Here is a 21,209-nt window from a genome sequence, read left to right as displayed (position 1 = left end):
CAAGCTTTATTACAAAGCTGTGATCACCAAGACAGCATGCTACTGGCATAAAAACAGACACATAGACCAGTGAAACACAGTAGAGAGCCCAGATATGGACCCTCAACTCTATGGTCAATTAATCTTCAACAAAACAGGAAAAAATATACAGTGGAAAAAAGACAGTCTCTTCAATAAATGGTGCTGGGAAAACTGGACAGCTGTATGTAGAAGAATGAAACTCGACTATTCTCTTACACCGTACACGAAGATAAACTCAAAATGGATAAAAGGCCTCAACGTGAGACAGGAATCCATCAGAATCCTAGAGGAAAAACATAGGCAGTAATCTCTTCGATATCAGTCACAGCAACTTCTTTCAAGATATGTCTCCAAAGGCAAAGGAAACAAAAGCGAAAATAAACTTTTGGGACTTCATCAAAATCAAAAGCTTCTGCACAGCAAAGGAAACAGTCAAAAAAACAAAGAGGCAACCCATGGAATGGGAGAAGATATTTGCAAATGACAGTACAGACAAAAGGTTAATATCCAGGATCTATAAAGAACTCCTCAAACGCAACATGCACAAAACAGGCAATTATATAAAAAAATGGGCAGAAAATATGAACAGACACTTCTCCAATGAAGACATACAAATGGCTATCAGACACATGAAAAAATGTTCATCATCACTAGCCCTCAGGGAGATTCAAATTAAAACCACATTGAGTTATCACCCTACACCAGTTAGAATGGCCAAAATTAACAAGACAGGAAACAACATGTGTTGGAGGGGATGTGGAGAAAGGGGAACCTTCTTACACTGTTGGTGGGAATGCAAGTTGGTGCAGGCTCTTTGGAGAACAGTGTGGAGATTCCTCAAGAAATTAAAAATAGGGCGCCTGGGTGGCTCAGTGGGTTAAGCCGCTGCCTTTGGCTCAGGTCATGATCTCAGAGTCCTGGGAACGAGTCCCGCATCGGGCTCTCTGCTCAGCAGGGAGCCTGCTTCCCTCTCTCTCTCTCTGCCTACTTGTGATTTCTGTCAAATAAATAAATAAAATCTTTAAAAAAAAAAAAAGAAATTAAAAATAGAACTTCCCTATGACCCTGCAATTGCACTCCTGGGTATTTACCCCAAAGATACAGATGTCGTGAAAAGAAGGGCCATCTGTACCCCAATATTTATAGCAGCAATGGCCACGGTCGCCAAACTATGGAAAGAACCAAGATGCCCTTCAAAGGACGAATGGATAAGGAAAATGTGGTCCATATACACTATGGAGTATTATGCCTCCATCAGAAAGGATGAATACCCAACTTTTGTAGCAACATGGACGGGACTGGAAGAGATTATGCTGAGTGAAATAAGTCAAGCAGAGAGAGCCAATTATCATATGGTTTCACTTATTTGTGGAGCATAACAAATAGCAGGGAGGACATGGGGAGTTAAGAGAGGAGAAGAGAGTTGGGGGAAATTGGACGGGAGGTGAATCATGAGAGACTATGGACTCTGAAAAACAATCTGAGGGGTTTGAAGTGGTGGGGGGGATGGGAGGTTGGGGTACCAAGTGGTAGGTATTATAGAGGGCACGGATCGAATGGAGCACTGGGTGTGGTGAAAAAATAATGAATACTGTTTTTCTGAAAATAAATAAATTGGAAAAAAATATTAAAAAAAAATAATGAATACTGTTATGTTGAGAAAAAAAAAATAAAGAACTCAATATTTATAACCTCTTGACTAAATATTTGTAGCAAGATGAAGGCCTGAAGAAAAAATCTCAGGTTAACCATTTAAATTTTTTTTCTGGAACTGGAGAAGCCCTTATTAAAAGTATACCCTCAAATATAATATACAAATAACCAGTTCCAAAGAGATGACATCTATCATGGCTAACTTCACTGACTTGGGAAATATGAGTGAGAGAGAACTACATTAGAAGAAGGTCAATTAGTTTTCCCCAGAGCATAAAACCTATCACATTTTAATGGACTTCACAACCATCACATTATATTGGAGACTATCTCCCTGGATATTCCCAAAGACTAAAGACCAGAAGCTAAGGAACACAGTAGTAAGTCAGTAGATATGAAGTAGGATTTCACTTCCAAGACAAAACTAAATCTTTGGAGCACTTGGGTGGTTCAGTTGGTTAAGCGACTACCTTAGGTTCCGGTCATGATCCTGGAGTCCTGGGATCAAGTCCCGCATAGGGGCTCCCTGCTCATCGGGGAGTCTGCTTCTCCCTTTTCCCTTCCCTCCTCTTGTGCTCTCTCTCTCATTCTCTTTTTTCAAATAAATAAAATATTTTTTAATGAATTTTTAAAAAGATTTTATTTATTTGTCAGAGAGAGAGAAAGAGTGAGTGAGCACAAGCAGGGAGAGCAGCAGGCTGAGGGAGAAGCAGGCTCCCCACTGAGCTGGGAGCCTACCCAATGTGGGACTGGATCCTGGGACTCTGGGATCATGACCTGAGCCAAACGCGGGCACTTAACCAACTGAGCCACCCAGGCATCCCATAAATAAAATCTTAAAAACAAAACAAAACTAAACTAAATCTTTTTTTTTAAAAAAAAGATTTTATTTATTTATTTGTCAAAGAGAGTGAGCACAGGCAGACAGAGTGGCAGGCAGAGGCAGAGGGAGAAGCAGGCTCCCTGATGAGCAAGGAGCCCGATGTGGGACTCAACCCGAGGACGCTGGGATCATGTCTTGAGCCAAAGGCAGCTGCTCAACCAACTGAGCCACCCAGGCGTCCCTAAACTAAATCTTTACACACAGGTTTGTATCTCAACAGTTTTAGGAATTAAAGGTTTTTTTGTTTGTTTGCTTTTATGAATCAACTAAGAAAGATTCCACAGAAGACAACAGAATTGTTATCCAGCAAGAAATAAAAGGAAAAAAACCTGTTAGACTGAGTAAAATCTGGAATTAGAAATTTAGAAAGTGATTCTCTAATCCTAAAAGGTACTGCAAATGTAAGAAAAAGTTCACAAATAATTAGGTAATTCTATGGACAGCTATAAGGCAGGAAGAAATTTCGTTAATACTAGTCTGAGATGACTGTTCCTATCACCTTATAATCCTCAGAATTCTATAGTAAATGTTCCAGCTGAATGGAACCAGAATAGTCTACAGTTTTGTAAAATAAGAAGATATTCTCTACTCCTCCCCAAATTTATAAACTTAACAGTTTATTGGATGTAACAACTAAACATCATGCCAATCTATTTCCTGTAAGCCTAGTCTTCTGAAGCCAATACTCAATTATAGTCTTAAGCTATACTGCTCAATTCTGTATCACGTTAAGGAAAATGCTTCAGGAACTAGATCAGTACTGCCATCTGTGGAAAGCAATCACTTATGAAACCAAGTTGTGTACGTTTAATCTGGATGCTAGGAAACAGATGGATTGTATTATTAATGAATTCTATTATCTATCTTATTGAAGTATTTTTATGGTCCCATAAAAAGATACTTTTTATCTTTTTCAAGTGCAATTATGTCTATTGTATGATTTTATTTTTATTTTTTTAATTTTTGTTTTTTAGTGTTTTTTTTTTTAAATTTATTTGACAGAGATTACAAGTAGGCAGAGAGGCAGGCAGAGAGAGAGAGAGAGAGGAGGAAGCAGGCTCCCTGCTGAGCAAAGAGCCCGATGCGGGGCTCGATCCCAGGACCCTGGGATCATGACCTGAGCAGAAGGCAGAGGCTTTAACCCACTGAGCCACCCAGGTGCCCTATTGTATGACTTTAAACTTTGACGCTCCTTCATTCATTTGTGTACTAAACTGTATACATTTGTTTTCTATGGACCATTCTAGCCCTGAACTATAGGTCAATTCCTCAGCCCCTTTGTATGCTGAAATGAGTTGTCTATTCAAATACCTATTTTGGTTAGTTCCCTTTGTTAATTTAAAAAAAAAAATTTTTATTAAAGATTTTATTTATTTATTGGACAGAGAGAAATCACAAGTAGACGAGAGGCAGCAGAGAGAGAGAGAGGGAAGCAGGCTCCCCGCTGAGCAGAGAGCCCGATGTGGGACTCGATCTCAGGACCCTGAGATCATGACCTGAGCCGAAGGCAGCAGCTTAACCCAGTGAGCCACCCAGGCGCCCCAATTTTTTAATTTTTAAACCTATTGTGTTTAACTGATTTTTCAAAGCATATGGGCCTCTGGCTAAATTTACAATACAGAATATTTGCATTCCAAGGCAGATATGACCTTAACCCTTTAGTGAATAGAAACTGTAAAAGTAATAAAATTCTGGAGAACAGGGTGATAGCAAACTCAAAGTAAGTAACAATAAGGAGTATGTATTCACATATCAATAACTTTTTACACTTTAATAGGAGCTAGAGAGAAGTTCAAAAGAAATGCAAACAGGGGCGCCTGGGTGGCTCAGTGGGTTAGGCCTCTGCCTTCAGCTCAGCTCCAGGGATCGAGCCCTGTGTCAGGCTCTCTGCTCAGCGGGGAGCCTGCTTCCCACCTCCCTCTGCCTGCTTGTAATCAGGCCTCTCTGCCTGCTTGTAATCTCTCCCTGCCAAACAGATCAATAAAAATCTTAAAAAAAAAGAAAAAGAGAAGAAATGCAAACAGAAATGCCTATGGTATGATACCACAAGTAACAGTAGGGTAGCAGTTGACTGGCCTACATTTTCTTTTCTTTTTAAAAAAAAATTTTTTTAATGTATGTATGTATTTATGTATGTATGTATTTATTTATTTATCTATCTATTTATTTATTTATTTGACTGACAGAGATCACAAGCAGGCAGAGATGCAGGAAGAGAGAGGAGGAAGCAAGCTTCCTGCTGAGCAGAGAGCCTGATGCGGGGTTCAATCCCAGGACCTTGGGATCATGACCCGAGCCAAAGGCAGAGGCCTTAACCCACTGAGCCGCCATCCAGGCGCCCCGGCCTACATTTTCAAGATATACCAAAAATGTGGACGATAGTTTAAGTTGAAAGAGACTTTTTTCCCAAGAACTTAACACTCAGCTCAATTTTGGTGTATCAGTGGAAACCTACTCTTCTATAACCGGGACATCTACTGAATTGCCAAATTACTGTTGTTCATTAATAGAGCATCCATCCTGCATCCAGGAAGCCCTCTCTGAAGCACACAGACATTACGAATCTAAGCCCAAACCTCTCTTGCCTCTTTGATTCCAAATACTGAGAAACACTCTGACCCATGTTGACCCAAGTATGTCAGTTAGCACCACACAGGACTATGGAGCTTGTACCTGAGGGCTACAATTCTGCTTGGCTTCTAAAAACTGAAATGTTAAGTGTTTCAGTGAGTTCATCTAATTCCAAGCAAGACTTTGCTCAGTCTCTGATCTTTTTATTTAGGTCTGCAGGTCACATCAGGACTCTGATTTGACCTTATAATCCTTTCAGAATTAGATGATGCTAAGAAATAACAAGAGTCCATATTTCTTTCTTTCTTTCTTTTTTTTTAAAAGATTTTATTTATTTTAATAGAGATCACAAGTAGGCAGAGAGGCAGGCAGAGAGGGAGGGAGGAGGAAGCAGGCTCCCTGCTGAGCAGAGAGCCCGACGCAGGGCTCGATCCCAGAACCCTGGGATCATGACCTGAGCCGAAGGCAGAGGCTTTAACCCACTGAGCCACCCAGGCGCCCCAAGAGTCCATATTTCTTGATAATTTGTTGTTTTAAGGAGAATATGATTAGGGCGCCTGGGTGGCTCAGTGGGTTAAGCCGCTGCCTTCGGCTCAGGTCATGATCCCAGGGTCCTGGGATCGAGTCCCGCATCTGGGCTCTCTGCTGAGTGGGAAGCCTGCTTTCCTCTCTCTCTCTCTCTGCCTGCCTCTTTACCTACTTGTGATCTCTCTCTGTCAAATAAATAAATAAAATCTTTAAAATTTAAAAAAAAAAAAAGGAGAATATGATTAATCCATGAAGATCTTTTTGGAACTAAAGCAGCTAAACAGAAAAACATAAGCTGACATCTGGAAAGATCAAAAACAGAGCAGACACGTTTTGCTTTATGAGTTAGCATGACTTATAAGATTTTCCAATTTCAAATATAAGGCCAAGATGAGCTATTTTTCACATTGTTATAACTCACTCTGAAATGTATAAAGGCAAAGATAATATATGCTACACAGCTGAAATGCTTTAGTTTTTTAAAGGTGGAGGAAAAGTTCAAGGAAGATTGTCTACACCCAGTCCCCTTTATGAAAGAGCAGTTGCTCTATCATGTCCAAGTATAACTAGTATTACCTGCGCTTGATTTCATATGAGGGTCACTCCTGGAGCAAACTGTTGACTTAAAGGGGGATTCTGGGAGAGGAATGATTTAGATATGCAAGGTCCAAGCATGAGTAGAAAACATATTGAGATATGAATAATCACTGTAAGTCAATAAACTGGGATGTTTTAAACAGAATTATCTGTAAATGAAAATAATTTATCTGTACCTGGGACTGGGACCTGAACCAGAATAATCATAATTTAGTTGAAATATTATTCAGTCCTTTTAAGATGGCTAATTTGTACTGGAGGGAGAGGGGAGGGAGACACTTTTAATCTGTTTATTGAATAAAATGAATTTTTACACAAACCCTGGACTATTATACATTAAGAGGCTAATTTGGGGATGCCTAGGTGGCTCAGTTGGTTAAGGATTTGCCTTTGGCTCAGGTCATGATCCCAGGATCCTGGAATTGAGCCCCATGTTGGGCTCCTTGCTCAGTGGGGAGTCTGCTTCTCCCTCCCTTTCTGTCTCTCCCCATCACTTGCTCTTTCCCTATCTCAAATAAATAAACAAAATCTTTTAAAAAAGGGGGGGGCGTAATTTAGTTTGAAAAGCCTCTCTTGGTATTTCTGAGCTAAGGTGGAAAATTTAATAGCTTAAACTATTAAAAGGCTTTTCTACTTTAGTCATGAAAGTAAAAATTTCTTAGTTAATAGATTAAAAGCTACTATAAAAAACTTATATGAAGTGTATTTTATTTTAAAGAATTTATTTTATATTTCTAGTTTCACTATGTGACCTTTCTCCATTTCTTGTCAAAAGCACATAATGAAAAATTCTGGGAATAATCTTAGAGAAAGAACTTCTCATAAATCCTTTCAACTATAAAAAGGAGCATCAGAGGGCCTGAAAGATTGTAATCTTTCTGAAATTTCCCTACTAGGGAGGAAGGAAAGGTGAAAAAACAGGAATATACTATCTAACATCGGGGCAGGACAGAATGGTAAAGAAGGTTACACTTTCAAAATAAATGTGTTTTTTTTTTCCTCCCCCCCCTTTTTAAAAAGATTTTATTTATTTATTTGTCAGAGAGAGGGGGAGAGAGAGCAAGCACAGGCAGACAAAATGGCTGGCAGAAGCAGAGGGAGAAGCAGGCTCCCTGCCGAGCAAGGAGCCCGATGCAGGACTCGATCCCAGGACGCCAGGATTATGACCTGAGCCGAAGGCAGCTGCTTAACCAACTGAGCCACCCAGGCGTCCCCCCTTTTTTTTTTTTTTGAGAGAAAGAAAGAGAATGCATACAAGCAGCGGCGGTGGAGGGGTGCCCAGAGGGAGAGACAGGCTCCCTACTGAGCAGGAATCGAATGCGAGACTCGATCCCCGGACCCTGAGATCATGACCCCAGCTGAAGGCAGACACCTAACTACTGAGCCACCCAGGTGTCCCAAATAAATGTATTTTTAAAATTCATTACTCCAAGACAATTTCCTCTCAAGTTTTATTAGAAAACTCCAGTGGTTTCCCATCCAAGTACTAACCAGGCCCGACCCTGCTTAGCTTCCGAGATCAGATGACATCGGGCACGTTCAGAGTGGTATGGCCATAGACAAAATTCCAGTGGTTTAAAAACACTATGGAAGGGTGCCTGGGTGGCTCAGTGGATTGAAGCCTCTGCCTTTGGCTCAGGTCATGATCCCAGGGTGCTGGAATCCAGCCCTGCATCGGGCTCTCTGCTCAGTGGGATCCTGCTTCCCTTCCCCTCTCTCTGCCTGCTTCTCTGCCTACTTGTGATCTCTGTCAAATAAATAAATTAAATCTTTTTTAAAAATAAATAAATAAAAATAAAAACACTATGGAAAAGACAATGGAGGATTTTTCTATTATTAGTGAAGCTGGGTTGAAAATAGAGTAACTATACTATCTTTAGAACTTTGACACTTTAAAAAATGTTTTATTTAGTTGTGTTTGTCAATATTCTTGATAGATTGATCCTAACTTTTTATAAATCTGGGAACTTTCTATGCTAAGACCAAAGGGTCTGTGACATTCAATTTTTTTTCCTTCCTTTCTTTCTTTTTTTTTTCAGAAGGGCTCCTCAGAAGGGCACAGAGAGAAGAGGCAGTTTGGTTTTTGGTCCTAAAAGCCAAGAAGATGAGAAAGAATGAGAAGCCAGCAATGTAAATTGAAGTAAAGGGCTGTAGGTCTTGTTAAGTGTTTTAGTAGACTTTCAGTGCTCAGAAAGAATTAAGACTGATTATTAATTCATTTTATACAGAAAGCTGTCCCTTTATACCTCAGGATCCCCGAAACAGTAGTTCTCAAGTGACAAGCTCCATCAGAATTACCTGGGGATTTCTTGAAAACTAAAACAAAACCAGCATTCTAGGCACAGTAATACAGTTTATTAGATTCTTTCAAAGAGAAAGTAATCAGCAAGACTTTGGTGAAAGAGTTCCCAAGAGGGTGTACAGGGCAAGGACTGGTTGAGGCAGGAGGGTGTTTTTGTGTGTGCCTGTGCAGGATTCATTCCAGAAAAATAGCACATGGGGGATAAGAAATAAAGTATATTATAATGCTCCACTGAACATTCCACTGTATAAAACACTTCTTGTTTTAAAGATGATTTTCTTAGGATGGATTCTCAGAAGTTTGGTAACTGAGACAAAAGCCTTGAATCTTAAATTTAAGCTTGTTAAATATTGCTGAACTTGCTATACCAACAGCAAATATGAGAGTACTATTTTATTCTACCCTTTACTCTTTTCTGGCACTGTACTCATTTTACTCAACTCTGCAATTCAATAATAGTTTCAAAATACTAAATCTGTAATTACTTTACTGTGAACTTTTTGGTCTACACTTTTAATTGTATGTATTATGTTAAGCAATTTTCATAAATGGTCTTTATTTTTAATAAGCTATAATTGTTTTTCACATTTTTAAACCTTAAGCTGACTGTGCTTTGAGATTTTCCAGGGGTGCCTGGGTGGCTCAGTTGTTAAGTGTCACCCTTCAGCCTAGGTCCTAGGATGGAGCCACATGTCGGGCTTCCTGCTTAGCAGGAGGCCTGCTTCTCCCACTCCCCCTGCTTGTGCTCCCTCTCTTGCTGCCTCTGTCAAATAAATAAATAAAATCTTTAAAATAAATAAATAAATAAAAACCTTTTATTTTTCTAAAAGGTTTTCTAAAAGGTTTAAATTTCCATATTACTATTTAATTTCTGATTCCTTTTAACCAGAAATTCTTCCTTTATCCGAACTGATACTCAGCTTTAAAAAAAAAAATTACATTTTTTTTGTTTTCTTAAAAAAAAATTTCAATCCACAAGAAGAGTTTACATATGAAGTAAAAATTTAAATATTTTTTTCCCAAGATGATTACCAAGTTCCTAACAGGATTACTTACTAAATAGTCTTTTCCTCATTGGTTTTGTGACATCCAACTGATTATATATTCAAATCTTACATATAAGAAATAGAAATAGAAATACAAATAGAAATTAATTCTATTTTGATGTCTACTCTTGCATTTATGTTTTGGTATCTGGTAGACCAATTCTCCTTCATTATCCTTTAGTTCAAAATCCAAATGGCTCTTCTTGCCTATTCGTCTTCCCCAAACTTTGAAACACCCACCCCATCATTCCACTGGAATTTTACTAAGTTATATTAAACCTGTAATTTGTAAAGACTATACATTTTTCTATAATACTGGTTTGTCATCAAATATTTTTATTTTTTCATAGCTCTTCCAGGTTTCGTCATTTTTCTTCTAGATCATCTATAGTTGTCATTAACATTAGCTGGAATGTCTGTTGGCTCTCAAAAATGGCATTCTTTCACTGTGTTTTCTAACTTGTAACTGCTGATGTAGTGCTATGTTGATTCTAATCATCAGTAATCAACACCTAACAGAACTCTTATGATTTAAGAAGTTGTTAAATGACTCAAACTAACTCAGTTAACAAATTTCACAAAGGATAGAAAGGTAAGGGGGGGAAGGCCATATTCCTATAAATTAGCTCTGTCAATTCTAATTTCTTATTAGAATAACATTTATAAAAGAAAAATAAGGGAAATGCTCTTATTAATACAAAAATCACAGGGGATAGTTTCTGTTCACGCACTTCAAAAAGGACATTGAGGAATATAAAATTTTGTTTTGAATTTCAAATACACCTCTTTAAGGAGGCAGTGAGGTCAGTTTAGAAAAGATGCTTGCAGTTTTCAATTATAAAGCTATTGGCACTCTCCCAACAAAAACAATAAAATAACATTAGCGAGAATACTGTACTCATATAGCTACAGTCAGAAGAAAACACAAATTTTTGAGGACTATTAGTATAGGAAGAGCTTTCTTTAATTAAATGGGCCATCTCTCACAATGTGATCCCCCTCCTGCCACTAAGTATAGTACCAGAGTAATTTCGAAAGACATCAAAATTTCTATTTCAAGTAATAGGTTTCCCAATAACTATTTCCATCTGGAGATTATTAAGGACCCTTTTTTAAGTAATAAAGTGGTAGCATTTCAGAATGTTAAAGCAATTTTAGATTTTACTTGTATGGTAGCCATGATTTTATGTGCTCAATTAAAAATCTAGTCCAACATATCCTTTAAATGGCTTCACATTTTAAAGACTCTTCTCCATATTACAAAACTACATTAGTTATATATTCCTTTCTCTACTGCAAGCAAACAGATATATAATCCTTCAAACCAAAATGCTATGAAGTTATTATTCTAAAATAAAACTGTGCTTACCATGATACCACCATTTTGTTTTCTTTGGATTCTTGTTACATGTTCGAACATAAAAAGAATTATCTGGTGGTCGTCTCTGAAACCAAAAGGAGTTTAAATAGATAAGAGAAGTTGTAAAATGGAGGAAAAATTTAGCAGAATTATTACATTGTCTAAAAACAATATAAATGCTGATGTGGCGCAACTGAAATAATATATTCCAGGAAAAGTAGACTCTTGACACTGAAACTTAAAAAATAAATAAAAACAGGGGCATGTATGTGTGATTTGGATTAGGTTCCAGTGGGATTACTAGAGAATGACTATTAACCCAAAGTGGCAGCATTAGGTTTTAAGGAATTTTGGTTCCATTTATTTTATCTAATTAAAAACCAGAAAAGTCTATCTAAACTCAGTTTGTCTGAGAAATTAATAGCAACTTATAAACCTCCAGTAAGGTAAACATCACCAAGGACAGACCAAAGGATTCAGTTTGCAAACAATATATGAGGAAAAAGGGGAAAAAGCTATCTTGGCATTTCTGCCATATATATGCCCAACTAGCACAATATTACATACATATGGCAGCTCTGCAAGGGAGCTACAGCAGAAATAGTGATGCCAAAACAAGACAAATTTTGGACGGGAATTTTCCTGAAAACTGTTGGACTGACCAGACATGAGAAATACTGTGAGTCGGGAAGCCTGAGTGGCTCAGTAGGTTAAAGCCTCTGCCTTCAGCTCAGGTCATGATCCCAGGATCCTGGGATCAAGCCCCGCATGGGGCTCTCTGCTCAGCAGGAAGCCTGCTTCTTCCTCTCTCTCCCTGCCTGCCTCTCTGACTACTTGTGATCTCTGTCTATCAAGTAAGTAATAATAAAAAAAAAAAGAAAGAAAGAAATACTGTGAGTCTCTACAAAAATATGGAAACACGTCAAATTTGTATTAAAGCTACTGAGCACAGGTTAGTAGATAAGTTAGTAGATAGGTCCAACCAAAAACCAATAGTGAGTAGGACTGCCTAGACAGCAGGTAGGGAAACAGGCAGTCTACCTGGCACTTCTACAACTTACGTACAGAACTCTGATCTTAATTGAGCCTAATAATGCCCTTACAAGTTAATATTAAGAGTAACTTAAGAAAAGGGAAGAATAGAGCTTATGTTAAACTACCCAAAGATTACCCTGCTGATAAAGTTTGAGAAAATATCTGAAAAAGTATCATGAAATTAGATGCCTGACGACTTCAAAGAATAGATCATCTGTTGCTGTTTGTCCTGCAAGTCATGATCTGTGTTAATGTGGAATAAATTGCTACCACTGTAACAAATAACTTCATAAATTCATTTTCTCTGTATACTGGTTAGAACCCAATCTTCAAAAACAAACAAAACAAAACCAACAACCAATCTTAAAAAAAAAAATTAAGGAAGAAAAAACCACTCATTCTATGTGCTTAAGAATATAACCAAACTGGTAAGAGATCACAGAGATTTGGTTCTTATATAGATTTGGTTCTATATAAAATGATAGATTACCAAAATTGTTTTAGGAATGGAATACAAGCTAGAAAGTTTGGACTATCTGTATTATAAGGGCATGAATAATATATGGTAGATTACTGAAAGACTTCTCAATATCAGAAATTATTTTTAATCTACTGAAATCTACCTGACATGATGGATTTAAGTGTCTTCAATTGAGGGAAACATCCCTGACTACGAAAATGAAAATTGGAATCAAAGAATTATGAATAAATCAAAGTTCGCAAATACTTATACTAAAAATTAAAATTTGTATTCAAGTCAAATATTTAAGTGAACTCACAGAACCACATTGACCACAGAATAAAATTCGCCTGTTTTAAAAAAGTTTTTGAATATAAATGTTAAGATAAAAAAAAAAAAGAAAAGAAAAGGAAAGGAAAGAAAAAAGAGTTTTTGGTGGGTAGTTAGAAGACTTTTAAAAGCTTATTTGGAGCTAGATCCCCTCAGTTCCAAAACAAGCTTCCTCTTCATCTTTATAACCTAGTACTTATTAAGCACAGTAGAAACAGTACTTACTAGGTTCCTAATAAACATATATGGAATTTTACTGCATTTCACAGAACTAATGCTGCCAGAATTGCTTCCAAATTACTATCTTGGTTAAATATAATTTAGTTCATATTATATAATATAGCTTACCAATAATTTAAATGGAGTAATAAGGCTTATACTAACTATGCAGGAAAAACTAGTAGTAGACAACTGAAATGTGAGGGGGATGAGAGAAGACTAGAAAAGGATAAAGGAGATGGAGAATATAGTCATTTTCTAGTTTTTAATAGTAAGTCATTATATTTATTTATTTATTGTAAATCATTACATTAAATGTAAACAAAGCACTAATTATTACAAGGCACCTGTAAGAGTTATGTATACACGTAACTGGCGTTCACCTCAACTTTTCACCTTTCTCAAGACATTAAACATCAATGAGGACACAGAAGTCCTTCTAACTGCAAACTGCTCTACTCTATACCTAAAATTTAAAAGTTACGTGTGTGTAGAGGGTAGAAGTGTAGAGGGTAAAAGAGGGTAGAAGCAGAGAAAACATGGAAGCAATGAATAAGACTTGTTTTCAAAGCCCTCAAGGTTAACAAAAGCTCAAGTGCAGCCTTAAAATGCAACCTAGAAAAGCCCATAGGCAAAGTTAGTTGAAAAACACTACAGTAAAATAATGTGTACCCTATTCCATCTATTCAAAGATGTATGTTTTTCTGCATATTTTAATATTCCTGAATGGGGATACATTCCTTTTAACATGTATTAACTGTCACAGTTTAACTGACAGAAGTTTCTTACATTCTTATATGGTATATAGATTGCATATTAATGCTATCATTAAAAAATTCAATTTCAACCATTATTTCCCCATGCTTCTTTGAACAAAAAGAATCTGTTTTTTTAAACCTAACACCAAGAAACTTCTTATGAAACTAACATTTCAAGAAATTCAGTTGGCAAACAATGGCTTAGAGTGTTTCAGCCTAGATAACCTATCATTTAAAAATAAACTACTTAAAGTTCTCTAAAAACTAATTTAAAGTTCTCTAAATGCTAATTTAGTAAAAATGAGAGTTCAATTTCAAGAAAATAGGGGGGGGAAAACTGCTGTTATTACACAGACCCTAATCTGTAAGATAAAGCTGTTTTCCTTTAGACCTGATACAAAAGGAAAACCTCATGAAGAAAAGAGGCTTTAAAATAGAGAAATACATGAACACTCGGCTACACACTGACTCTCAGGCAGAAACCACAAGAGGGCCAGAAATGCACACAGGATTTAGATACTTTACAAGGGTATCCTAAATTTAACTCATGTGATTTTTCTTTCTGGTGTTTCTACCTTTCCATCAGACAGAATCTGTGGTTAAATAAAGGGGAATGAGAAGAAAAGTCCTGAAAATTCTGCTGGTCTTTAACCTTTCTCTTTCAACCTAATCATGATGATCAGTATGATAGGAAAGCTCTGGTTCCTGGGAAATTCCCTAAAAGAGGCTGATAGGGTGGGAGCCAGCAGAGGGGAGAAGGGAAACATGCTCTTGGGACTTTCCACTGTGAAATCTAGAAATGAGAATTTCTTGTATACTTCTACCTTGTGCATGCTTACAGAAATAAAATTCCAATTATTTGAGAACATCTGCAGAAATTTTCTGTTTAAGAAATATTAAACAATGTCTGACTTCTACATGGAATGAAAGATTATCGAAGTAATTTTCTAATCTGTTACTAAGCATATTACCCATAACTTCTTAATAAAAGGCATTAAGTCTTCCTTCACATAAATTATGTATTAAAATAATTTCTCTACCTAAACTAAAAAAAGAGATATTACCTGGAATAATTCTGAGAAGTCCTACCTTTTCTTTGCAGCTGGAAAGCATACTAATAATGCTAAGACAAACTGATTGGACTGAGAGCGCTGGGGACCAGTCTTCTGTTAGAATGGATAAACAGATATGACCATTGCTATAAACATGAGGATGAACGGGAATATTTTCACCAGTAAACATGACCTAAGAAAGAATAAAATTCCATTAACACTCAAATATTCTCTATTACCAAGAAATAAAATATTCTCCATAGAACTTACTATTTTAAAAACCAATTAAAAACAAATAAAGTAAGTGCCAGAAACAAGATAAACAACTGCTTGTTGTTTATTCTCATCAATCCACAAAGTACTGGTTTCACTGTGTGAATGAGGATGTAGGGAATGGAACATACAGAGAAAAAATCCAGGTCATCTCTTTTTTTATTTCAGCTATTTTTCACAAATCCCTTTACAAATTTATAAATTACCATGCATTTTTACCCCAATAAAGACAATTATAAGAATGTCTTTTCATATTCTACTCATTGCTCTCTGCATACAGAAATACAAAAGTATTCAATTTTGAGACAAAATGAATTACAAGTGACAGGAACACCCCTTTCACCCGTAACAATGCTACCACCTAAGGTGCTATGTGCAAAAGGAAATAATTTATATATACCATCTCCTCTAAACTTGCTCATCCATTATGATACATACACATTACTACTTACTGATCCTCAAATAACTGTGCCTACACACACAACAAAGTCTGAATGGGTCAAGTTTTTCTCTGCCTTTTTTTCTACTCAATTCTTCTAACAGTTTTTCCTTTCTCCACCTTGTCACCACACTAACTGTGAGGTAATAAATCTATTATTCCTTCCTTTGCCCTAATAACTCATTAAGTATCCCATAGTAGTGTTTCTTAAACATATCTACCCTAAGCATCTGAACAGGGAGAAGACTGAATTCATACATCCCAAAGAACCTGTAAGCACAGCCCAAACTAGGACAAAGACACTTAAGTCTAATATTTCAGGCTGTTTATATTTTACCTCATAAAAATTACTTATTTTGATATAAAAATTAATCCACCAATCTTTATGTGTATTTTGTTCTGTGGTAAGATCTAACATTTTTACTCTGTTGTTAATAGTAATTACTAACTCCTGACCTTAAGAAAAAAAATCACCTGAAGATCTGGGTAAAAATAAAAATGCAAGAGCTCCACTTTCACAGATACTGATTCAGTAGGTATGGTGCGATTTTTATAAAGCTCGTCAAATATTAACCAGTAGTTCCCAAATGAGACTTACATGTATCTCTCTCAGCCCTAAAACTCCCTCATACTTGAATACACAACAAAATCTTACTAAGAAGAAACCCCATCTTCAGTTATATCAGAAATTGATGAAGTATTTATTGCTCTAGGCATAACCTATTTCCCCCTTTATATAAGAACAAAAAAGACAGCCAGTGAAGTAAGTGTGGCTAGAGTAAGGTACGTCAGCATTTAATATGGGACATGTTATGGAGAAGTACCATAAACTGGGTTTTTTGCTTTTATTTTCAAGTATCTAGCTACAAAATTGTCTTCATTTCAATTTCGCAAATACTTACATTTTAACAAAGCACTCTTTCATTTATGTAGGAGTCCCCTAATATTTCAAACATACTACTAACATATGGAACTTGTTTCCTTGGCTGAAGCTAATATAAGAAAACAAAAGGAATTTTTTTCTCAAAGGAATGACTTTACACACTTGCATTATTTTGTTTCTTTACATTTTGATCATGCACCCTCCATTCCCACTAAAAAGAGCTAAAATAAAGCTGAAAACTAAAAATAAGTCTCAAAGTAAGAGATATCAAGTTACTTGCCCTGCCTGATTGCAGAAGACTACCCAATCCCCAACTTTAGCACAGCTGTGTTTGAAGCCTACCATTTATCTCAATTTTATCTATCAGTGCTAGTCTCCTTTTCATCACTTTTTGCTAAAAAAAAAGGGGGGGGCTCTCTGTAAAAGGAAATGACTGCTCAAATGGTCTTGCAGCTCCGTACTTTGAGTATACCCACAATTATTCTAAATTTTATTTTTTATAAACATGTAGTTTATTATATATATTTGATATTCCCACAATGTGTTATAGAGGTCTAGAGCGGGAGTTTACAAATCTCACAGAACATGCATCTGCTTTGGGGTATTCATTCAGCCACAAAATTCCATTTGACCAACAGGATATTTTCATTAAGAATACAAACAATGGGGGCGCCTGGGTGGCTCAGTGGGTTAAGCCTCTGCCTTTGGCTCAGGACATGATCCCAGGGTCCTGGGATTGAGCCCCGCATCGGGCTCTCTGCTCAGCAGGGAGCCTGCTTCTTCCTCTCTCTCTGCCTGCCTCTCTGCCTCCTTGTGATTTCTGTCTGTCAAATAAACAAATAAATCTTTAAAAAAAAGAAGACAAACAATGCCCAAGATCTTATCCCCTGGTCACAAATATTTTTTAAAGGGTATTTCTTTTCCAGTCAGATTTCCTTTTTAAAAAGTCACATAGAATAGTGCTCTGAAAGTGCCAAAAAATGAAGAATTCCCAAGTTACCTTCTTTGGCAAAAACTTATCAGTGCATCAGCAACCACCAAGGAAAATACACAGACAGCAAAATACAAAGGTTATCACAACATGCTCTGACTAGCCAATTCACAAAGCAGAAGGAAAGCAATGAGTGCTCTTGGAGAGAATAGATTATAAACTAAATCACTTGACCTGAGAACCAAGGAGTACCCATGAATCAAAAGGAAATCAGAAGCGAGGAAAGGGGATGGAAAGCAGTAGAAGACACCTACAGCAGGAGCAGCAGACACTGATAAGCACCAAAGAGAGCCAGAAATCAAGACAGAAACAGCTTTAAAGGTTGAAGGGACTGAAATAAAAAGAAATCAGATCTCAGTAAGCCTTAAAAAAAGAAAAGCAAAGGAAAGGGGGAGGGGGAAGCTGGGGCTTTTTAACATGCTGCATGCAGGGCAAATACAGCCAGCCTGAAACTTTCAGCAACCAAATAGGGGAATCAATTAGCTGCACATATTATAGGTAACCCCTAGGGCCTAACCTGCCAGATACAGAATTTTAGAAGTTTGTCTAAATATGGAAAGGCTGAGTTTACATGTCAGAGATGAATTCCTGAAATAAAAGAAAAAACTTTTTTCAAAGTTTATTCATGTAAACAGGCTGTTAAGCAGTTTCCACAGACCCTTTTGATGTAAATTCTGCGATTCTGGTTCTTTGCATGTGATGTGAAAAGTAACCAAGGCTGAACTTCTTCAAGATCGTGCTCTTAACCGTCCTCATTTATTTAACACATGGTACAATCCAAAGGAGGAAATGGGACATTTCAGTTACTTTAATACAGCCAACCAGGTTCTGAAAGCCTAAGAGATGATTAGCTGTTTTCAAAATTTAAAAACTTTTTTGGGGGAAGTCCCAAGTAGCCAATAAAACTCACATTAACAAGACATCTGAATACCATGAATTTGAAACCGAAGGGAATAAGAACTTTGCTAATTTCTTTATTTTTAGAATTATTTATTTTTTAAAATAATTGATTCAAATTCAAACTTAGTCATATCAACAGTTAACAACCAGAGAACTGTACATATTCATAAACCAAACAATAAAATGGAACTACAGATTTTAAAGAATAAGTTGTTTTACAGAAAAAAAAAAAAAGCCACAATTTTAGAAAAGGATCTTAGATCTAATGCATGTGTATCACACCTGAAGTTCAGAGTCTGCATCTGAAACAGTATTCAGATGAATCTAAATTTCCGAACACCTCCTTATCAGTACGGTGTATTTCCAAGCTAATGCATGTGAATCACACCTGAAGTTCAGAGTCTACATTAGAAATAGTATTCAGACGAATCTAAATTTCCAAACATCTATTAGTACGGCATATTTTCAAAAGCAAGTGAGACCTAAGAAAAACTATGCCCTGTATCATAATTTTGGAGTTAAGTAAGCATATCCCACATCCAACATTAAGTTTTAAGCAAGCCAACCTCTGGGTAACTTTTGGTACCAATACAGTGTGTCTCACAAAATTACCAATTTGAGAATGAAAGCCATCAATGATGACACAAAACAGAGGATGGAGCTTAGGTAACTGTTCCTAGTATGAAATTCATATTTATGAGTATGAATGACCCAATACTGAATGACTCAATACTGAGATCTGACCACAAGGAAGGCATACTACTATGTTCAGGCTAGTGTTCTGCAACTAATTAGAAAGTGAGACACCTAATGTTGCATCAAACTAGGTCAAAACACATAAGAATAAGCAGTATGAATAAGTTATAAACTATAAAAGCCAATATACAAAATGGATACCAGGGACAATATAAGGGAATGCTTTCTCTTATTAAAATTTTAAGTAGAGGGCACCTGGGTGGCTCAGTTGATTAAAGCGACTGCCTTCGGCTCAGGTCATGATCCTGGGGTCCCGGGATCGAGTCCCGCATCGGGCTCCCTGCTTGGCAGGGAGTCTGCTTCTCCCTCTGACCCTCCCCCTTCTCATACTCTCTCTCTCTCAAATAAATAAATAAAATCTTAAAAAAAAAAAATTTGTAAGTAGATGGCAATACTTAATGGGCAAACTACAAAAACAACATGTAAGCAGAATTTGTTATGATCAGATATCTAATTAATAATATATGATATAGGCAATCTAGCATAAATGGTAAATATTTGACAAAAGTAACTACGGACGGGAGTTTTAGCATAGTTTTTAATCTAATTTTCCCCTTTTAGTCACTTAACATGTATTAGTAGCATCAATATTAATAGTTTTTTTTGTCTTCCATAATTACCCTTATTACCCTTATGCAATTGTACAAGTATTACAAAGTCAAAATTCCTGGATACAATGAAACTAAATTTGGGTGCCTCTCCTTTGTAAGCTGTGTTCTTCTAGCCTACCAGTCTCCTTTATCTTACCCCCAAGGCTTCAACGAACAGAGTTCACTGTTCCCTTTCTCCTCGTCAGGTGTCCTAGATGCTAGACAATTTACGGCAATAAAAATGGTTATTTAAGACTTTGGAAAGCTTAACCACCAACACATGAAAGAGCAAGGAAAATGACACCACAAATAAAAGGATGAGAACACTATGAAAATAGGTTCTGGATCTCTGCAATGAAGGAGTACTGAGCAACAGAACCAAAGGTTCTGGCATGAATAGGAAGGGGAATAAGGGTGAGGAGAAAGCAGCTACTCTTTTGCACCAGTGTTTCTAAAGCTTTGTAATCAAGGTAAGTATATTTTCAGCACCACTTTTAGCACTGATATGGTTTCAGGACGAAGTACATTATCCTCTTTCCCCTAAAAAAACATAAAACTTCGTCACCTATTTCTAAAATGCCTAAAATATCTTCAACAAAACTTAGAGTTGAAAAGCTTAAAAACAAAGTATAACCAGGACATTTACAAGATAATGTGTTTCAATTTTATTGCATTCAAATGGGATGTTCTGACAGAGGAAGGGAGTTTAAAGGCCAAAGATACCTGGAAGGGAAGAGCTGCTAATGTGAGGGAGGAAGTAGAAAGGAAAAGAAGCAGAACAGTCAAGACACTAAACTTGAAGACTTCAGTTTGGAAGGAGAGGTGACTATACCTCCCAATTCCTTTGAGATAAATCTTCAAATCCTTTACACTCTTGGATAAGCCCCAAAACATCCTTTCTTTTTCATTTCCTGCTGTAGCCCTCCATTTATTTATACATAAAACTACATTTGCTCACAAATCTCAGGAGAAGCCATGTCTTTTCATGATTTGTTCCACTTCTGACATAAACTCTTCTGCTGCTGCTTTAAGTCCCAGAACAAACAGGTTTCTCTTTGCCCCCTCATTCTATTCTAAACCAGTCATTGCTTTCTCTTTTGCTCCCAAAGCATATAATTTATACTTCAACTTATAATGCATCCAGTTTCACAGGCCAGAAGTTATGGAGTCTTCCCTGACTCCTTTCTCTCGCTCATATTTCTTATCAATTCATTAGCAAATCCTGCTGGCTCAACCTTTAAAACAGGTCCAGGGCCCCTGGATGGCTCAGTTGCCTAAAGACCAGCTCTTGATTTTGGCTCAAGTCATGATCTCAGGGTCCTGGAATCCCTGCTCAGTGGGGACTTTGCTTGAGGACTCTCTCTCTGCCTCTTATACCCGCTTGAGCTCTCTTCCTCAAATGAGTAAATCTTAAAAAAATAATAATAAAGTAAAATACAGTAAGTCCAAAATATGGCCATCTTCCACAACCTCCACTACTACTTTCTGGTGCAAGTCACCACCAACCCCTCACCTGGATTACTGCAAGTTGTCTCGTCTCCCTGTACCCTTATACACCCAAC

General features: G+C 36.9%; 1 protein-coding gene across 1 annotated transcript in view; it reads right to left on the bottom strand.

The window, feature by feature from the left end:
• The window catches only part of UBE2W (ubiquitin conjugating enzyme E2 W), an 81,669-nt gene that overhangs the window by 8,570 nt on the left and 51,890 nt on the right, over positions 1-21,209 (bottom strand). Inside the window, exons 4-5 of the mRNA XM_044245448.1 lie at positions 14,853-15,008; positions 10,971-11,046 (exon numbers count right to left, since the gene is read on the bottom strand). Of these exons, the coding sequence (XP_044101383.1) occupies positions 10,971-11,046; positions 14,853-15,008 (232 nt within the window). The remainder of the gene's footprint in view (positions 1-10,970; positions 11,047-14,852; positions 15,009-21,209) is intronic.

This window comes from Neovison vison, chromosome 4 (assembly GCF_020171115.1).
Source record: "Neovison vison isolate M4711 chromosome 4, ASM_NN_V1, whole genome shotgun sequence".
Lineage (NCBI taxonomy): Eukaryota > Metazoa > Chordata > Mammalia > Carnivora > Mustelidae > Neogale > Neogale vison.
Note: the sequence above shows the minus strand (reverse complement) of the source record. Positions and strands in the feature narration are given on the sequence as shown.